This window comes from Rhamphochromis sp. 'chilingali' (assembly GCF_963969265.1).
Source record: "Rhamphochromis sp. 'chilingali' genome assembly, chromosome: 4".
Lineage (NCBI taxonomy): Eukaryota > Metazoa > Chordata > Actinopteri > Cichliformes > Cichlidae > Rhamphochromis > Rhamphochromis sp. 'chilingali'.
In genome coordinates this window covers 14,379,699-14,386,074 of record NC_137948.1, presented here as the reverse complement: position 1 = coordinate 14,386,074, position 6,376 = coordinate 14,379,699, and the positions used below count along the sequence as shown (strand labels likewise).

At 37.6% G+C, this 6,376-nt stretch overlaps 1 protein-coding gene across 1 annotated transcript; it reads right to left on the bottom strand.

Annotated features, from left to right (window-relative positions):
- Nucleotides 1–527: 527 nt before the first annotated feature.
- On the bottom strand, nucleotides 528–5,656 carry LOC308395753 (beta-2-glycoprotein 1-like). The gene is made up of 8 exons (XM_080880743.1): nucleotides 5,506–5,656; nucleotides 4,796–4,972; nucleotides 4,221–4,317; nucleotides 3,750–3,826; nucleotides 3,242–3,430; nucleotides 2,460–2,639; nucleotides 2,127–2,324; nucleotides 528–821 (listed from the first exon to the last, which is right to left on the bottom strand). Exons 1-8 carry the CDS (start codon nucleotides 5,558–5,560, stop codon nucleotides 757–759), a joined length of 1,038 nt encoding a protein of 345 aa, XP_080736869.1. The 5' UTR covers nucleotides 5,561–5,656; the 3' UTR covers nucleotides 528–756.
- Between the last annotated feature and the right edge of the window lie 720 nt (nucleotides 5,657–6,376).

Genomic DNA, 6,376 nt, shown 5'->3' with positions numbered 1-6,376 from the left:
TAAATTGAGTTGAATTGAATAGTTTTCACTCCCTGTGACCCCATGTCTTTATGTGATGTTAATTTGTAAACATGTGGGAGTGAGGGTCACGACACATGGCTGCCTCTCTCTGAACCTGGTTCTGTCTGAGGTTTCTTTCTGTTAATACACAGTTTTCCCTTACCACTGTCACCAAGTGCTTGTTTATAAGTTGTCTGATTGTTTTGTGTGGGTGTTTTTTTTTTTGTTTTTTTGTTTTTTTACATATTCAAATAAATTTGAATTTAATCATAGAATTTGTCTAAATTGGTTTTTGAACCATTTTTCTGGGATTTTAGAGAATTGTGTAAGTAGAGAAACAGCAGTACAACTGCAGCAATCTTCATTTTGTTAAGAACTTTACCAGTTTCAATGAAACACTAAAATAATCTCTAAATTTAACAGGACACTAGATGTGAATTGATAGAAGCAAAGGTACTCTGAAAAACCAGCTTGCAAATGTGCACACAGACATATACACACTTTGAGCAACAGCTAAATGTGAACACTTGTCTCCTGGCCTTTAATGGAAAGTAATATCCACACATCGTGTTTCAATCCTGAACACAGTAAATTTAAATTCCTTTCATAAATGAATTATAAAACTACTACAAATTGAACTGCATTTTTTACAACGGAAATGTAGCTTCAGTGAAACCACATTCTTTAATTTCAGCGACCAGAATGCGTTAACATGTGCTCCATATTGCATCACCTCAGTTGGCATCTGCATTTTCTTCAGCATTGTTGAATTTCTGATGGAAGTGAACCTGAATTGAGATTATATTTTATACCACTGGGCTCTGGAAAAAGACACAATGAAACATGGAACAAGTTAGAATATTCACAGTAACTTTAAGCTCTTAATAACTGAAGAGTGCTGAGGAGAACTGTCATCGTTACATTTATTAAGATACAGAAAAAAAGGAGGACAGTTAAAGGAAATATTTTCTGTTATCTCAAGAAAGCAGACAGCAGAAGAACCCATGTGTGCAGCTGTGCTTTGCTATTTTCTGCACGATTGAGTGATAATAGTTCTAATGGGAAATGAGTACTTTTAGCATCTCCACATGGAAAGTTAGTACAAATCCCTGTGTCACAGTCTACTGGTTACTTGTTGAAGACTGTAAATATGTCACTTTTACTGGCATGTCCCTTTAAAAAAAACAAACCTATATATTAAGGGGGACCTTAGGGGCTGCGACAACTCAGAGGGATAACACTTTTCAGCCTCCCCAGGAAGTCTATGTCGGGGTGCTGGCATAGACTTTGAATACGTGACCAGTTCTATATGTGTTTTGTGCATTTGGAGGAAGCATTCAATGGCATCCCCTGTAGTACCCAGTGGGAGTATGTGGTGGTGAGACTAACAAAGCTTCCACTTTGGTGGCCTCAAAATCTCATCTCTGCTTTTTGCAGATGATGTGGTTCTGTTGGCTTCATTAGGTGGTGGCCTCCAGTTTGCACCGGAGCAGTTTGCAGCCAAGCTGGTATGAGAACTAGCAGCTTCAAGTCTGAGGCAATGGTCTCCAGCAGGAAAAAGGTGGAGTGCTCACTTCAGCTCAGGGACGAGTTGCTGCCCCAAGTGGAGGAGTTTAAGTCTCCGGGACTTGTTCACAAGTGAGGGGAGAGGGACAGATTGGGGTATAGCGACTACATTGATAGTGACTGAAAGAACGAGATTGCAGATACAAGCAGTGGAAATGAACTGAGAGATGAGTTTGGCCATTCGAGAGGAGCTCAGAGTAGAGCCACTATTCCTCTGCATTGAAAGGAGCCAGTTGAGGTGGTTTGGCTATCTGACTAGGATGCGTGCTGAACAACTCCCGGGTGAGATGTTCTGGGCATGTCCCACTTGGAGGAGGCCGCGGGTCAGAATCAGGACACGCTTGAGAGATTATATCTCTCGGCTGGCCTGGGAATGTCTTAATGCTCCCCCAGATAAAATGGAGGAGGTGGGTGGGGAGAGGGGGCCTGGGCTTTTCCTCCTCCCCCCACATCCCAGTCCCAGATAAGTGGAAGAAAATGGATGGATTATTATGATTATTCATTTTTTGCTAGTGTATTGTTATGCTTTCTTTTATCTTTCTTTATGAAATAGACCTTACCTTCATAGCATTCAGGGATCATGAGCCTTCCATCGATGCACTGCGTTGACACAGAATATCCACATTTCCTGGCGTTGTTCATGCACCAGACAGAGACAATATCTTTGTGGAAGACTTTGTTGGGTTTAAAGTCTTCAATCCACATTTTATTCCCTTTGTAAAGTATCCTCCCTTTATCTATTCCAATCTTACAAGGAGCTGTAAGTTACAAGAAGGAGAATTAAAAAATACAAGAGATGAAGGTCTCCGTTCAACTAATATAATCTCCTAAAAAGCGCAGCTCTTTGAAAATAAAGTGTGGTTTAAAAGATGTGATATTGGCTACAGTCCTACCCTTGCAGGATGGCTTCTCAGACCAAGTTCCATCCTGCTGGCAAACAATCTGCAGACTTCCCTCCACTATATAATCTCCAGTGCAGCCATATTTGATGGTCTCCAGGTAGTCAAAGTCTCTCTGGTCATTGGTTGACATGTAGCCTCTATCAATGTTCTCTGGTAGAGAGCAAGTCACCCCTGTAAAGGAGCAATTTCAGTAGACTGCTTAGACGACAATATTAATGTAGCTAGGCTTCATGCTGTCTTTCATAGCTCTGCATCATTATGACCTTTTTACTGGAGAGGAATATTTTACTTTACAGCTAAGAAGGGAGAAAATTCCAAAATCTGTCCAAATGTATTTAGATTTATAGTATTTTTCCTCAGATTTCACATTATTCTCAGTGAACAAACAGAACCACGAGTTGTCCATTAACTGCATATTTGATCATTCATCCTGTCCTGAATTGAAAAGATACTTATTCAATCAACAACTATACTTCTACTATGCTTGTTATGATCTAATTATGGAGTATGATAGAGACGCTCATACTTTTTAAAGTATGATTTTTAAAGTTTTCAGAACTAAATGGGAGATGTTTCAGCTTTATCCCAAGTTTAATCAATCTACTGTTACTGACATAAATACTAAACTCTAATCCTCAGCTTTTTAACAGTTTGAAATTGTGACACGTCAAAGCTAACACATATATTTTTGGGCTTTCTTTTAGTTTGAAGGGATGGTTGTGTTCAGTAAAATACATCTGCAGTGCCGCTGTAGCTTTTACATCCTCACGTACGTCGACATTCGGGTGTCTTGGTCCAGGTGCCACTGGTCGTGCACTCTGCCGTTGCATCACCGAAAAGTGCGTATGGAGGCAGGCATTTGTAAGTCCCCGTGATGCCGTAATCAGTGGTGTTCCCTCTAACCCTGGTGTTGTAAACAATCATCCCAAACTCTGGGATCGGAGGAAGACCACAGGTCATAGCTGCGACAGGAGAGACACAATGAGTGAATTTAGATATGTATCGTTACATGAAATTGTAAAGTGTCTTACCTAATTACTTATAACTTGTGCCTGTTTTAGAGTATGTAATAATTTGCATGGCCTTCTACAGCTCGGCCCACTCAGTAAATTCTTGTTTCTCATCAATTTTATTTCTGAATGTCATAGATATAAAAACATATAAACAGTACGAAGGAAGAACAACTGCATATTCCAGATAGCTGTAACATATATTTATATACATCAAATACAATTTTAATAAATAAAGAAATAAATATATTTTCTCTTTGTGATTCTGTACCTATGCATTCTGGTACAGGTGAGCTCCATGTTCCATTGGCTTGGCAGACAGAGGTGCTGGATCCAGACAGTATATACCTATGCAGTGCAATATTATTCATTAAGTTAATGCTTAAAATGTTTAATCACATAATAACTCAAAAATGTTAAATCTATTTGAATGCAAAGGCTGACTGAATGTTTGATTGCTATTTACTAAACATGCATTTTCCACTAGACAGTATTTTGCACCTCATTAGAAGTTCTTTATTCGCACGCCAAAAAACCAAAGCGTTAGCGAGAACAAAGTGCCCGATAGATTAAGGAAACAAATTTGTCTTTAAATGGCGCATCAAAAACAGCAGCTGGTTATACATCTACTTTTACTGCATATTATGGAGTCTTATTACTCTTGGTTTGTGGTGTATGTGCAAAGATATGGTGTGGTGTACGATGTCACACAATAAAATTTGACAAGATGCTCTTCCTTTACCCTTCCTGACAAGTATAGTTGATCGTACTCTGGTAGACAGTATCCTCGTAGTATAAGTCTCCATTAGGTGGGGAATCAGGATAAGGACACAGCTTTGCTGCAAGAAACAATATGTTCATGATAAGTTTCGGTATTTATTTGTTGAAGAATAATGTAAACAGAAAAAGATTTGCATTCTGTTCTTTCATGAAACCATCAAATACTGGTCCCACTGTATATAGTCTAACCTTTTCATTATTTAAACGTTTTAAATTATATAATATATATTACAACATAAGAACAAACATGAAGCGTGTCAATTAGTAGTATTAGAAAATGTTACAGTTAAAATTAGGTTACTCTACAAAAAATAGAAAAAACACTCCTTCTAGAGCAAATTGAAACATATTAGTAATATTTGCACTTATTACAGTTTCCTTTAAATTATTCTGCAAAAGTGTTGTTATTAAGGAGACAATTGACTTGAAAATCTTAAATGCATCATGAAAGATGATGAATTTATGTTGATATTAAGTTACAATACAAGGCAATCAGTTCCAAGATGTTAATTTCTCACAAAAAAAATGGAGACCCACGCTTGCACAGAAATTTAGTGGCTGTCCACGCTCCACTGGTAGTGCAAACAATTGTGCGAGGGCCTGAGATGGGGGTGTATCCGTCTTTGCAGGACAGCGCTAACTCCACACCAGGGTCAAAGAACATCTGGTCCACAGCCACATTGATGTTGGCATTCAGCTGAGGTCTGCGACATCCTTTGAAAACAAAATGATTTATTAAGAAGTGTATGCACTCTGTCAAGTTAACTGAGGGTTTATATATTATTACATTTGCAAAATATCTAACACTAAGCCTTACAGCACTACAAAGTGAACACCAGCATTTTCCCATAGAAATGAATTATTCACATATAATTATGGAAACGTATTTTTACTAAAAAAAAAAAAGTCTTCGGATTATCAAATAATATTAACTGTCTGTGCTAAACAAATATTGCTACTTTAGAGAAGCAGTATTCACTTGAAAGTATTGTTTTTTTGCATATGAAGCTCAAAAACACTCATTTATGATCGTACTTCAGTAACTGATTACTGATTGATTTCCTTATAACTAAAAAACCCAAATATTTTACTTCTGTGACAATCATTAACATAAAAACTGCACTACAAAAGTACATTTCTTTAAAACAAGGCTATTGCGATGATGTGATCCTAAAAACAGAAAACAGTGAAATGAAAAATGTATATACAGTCAAGACATATGATATCAAAAAAACAAGAAATAATACCCTTGGCAAAAAACAGAACTGGAAACAGCAGAAGCAAAGTCAGCCATCGTTCCATCTTTTGTCGAAATGTTCAGATGTTCTTCAGTACTTTCCTGTGGCCTCTGGTTCAAATACTGACTCGCTCTGTTGCTGCTGTTTGTATTTCTCTAGAGTAAATAGATAAGAGCGACATGAAGTAACTGCTTACTGCCTATCTTTGTTTTGTTTTCTGTATTTTGCTCGCTATCTGCAGTTACAGATTGTGATCCTTGTGACCTTTTACTGGAAGTAACAAACCGGACGAGTGGACTTTCCCTTGTTGCCACGATTGTTGCCCAACGCTGCAACCTTTTTTACATTCCTGTGTCACCATTTTGTAGCGGATAAATTACTCTGCAGAGCTTAATGCAATGCCTTGGGACAAGAGTCACCACAGGCAGGAGACAATCAGAAAAATATATACTGAATCTAAGTTGGATATGTTTTTTTTTTTCATTTATGTTACCAGCTGATGAAAAATTGTAGAGTTTGAACCGTTTTCAGTATCTGAAGTTTGGCATGCAACAAAAAGTTTGAGAAACATTAGCACAAGTGAGTCAGAGATGCCTTAGAACATAGGAATGCCTTAAAATCCATCATTGCTGACACATTTCTGCACTCACCTATGTCACCATTGCTCATGGTGTCCATGCTTGATGTCTTATACAACAGTATAAAGAAAATCTGTCTTACTGAGCTAAAACTCAAGAGAAATTTGAATCTATGTAGAAAGAGACACATTTCTCAAATAGAATCTAAATTAGTGATTGTGAGGATCTATGTTACTGTAAACCAAACATTGTATGAGCAGCTACAGTTTTAATATCAATGCCCGAACTCAAATGAATTGAAA

Excerpts from the sequence above, each read along its gene's own strand:
- LOC308395753 (XM_080880743.1), bottom strand. The coding sequence starts at position 5,560 with ATGGAACGATGGCTGACTTTGCTTCTGCTGTTTCCAGTTCTGTTTTTT. Across the intron at positions 4,318-4,795 it reads CACTAAATTTCTGTGCAAGC|CAAAGCTGTGTCCTTATCCT; the intron begins GTGGGTCTCCAT and ends TGTTTCTTGCAG. Across the intron at positions 822-2,126 it reads GATCCCTGAATGCTATGAAG|AGCCCAGTGGTATAAAATAT; the intron begins GTAAGGTCTATT and ends GTCTTTTTCCAG.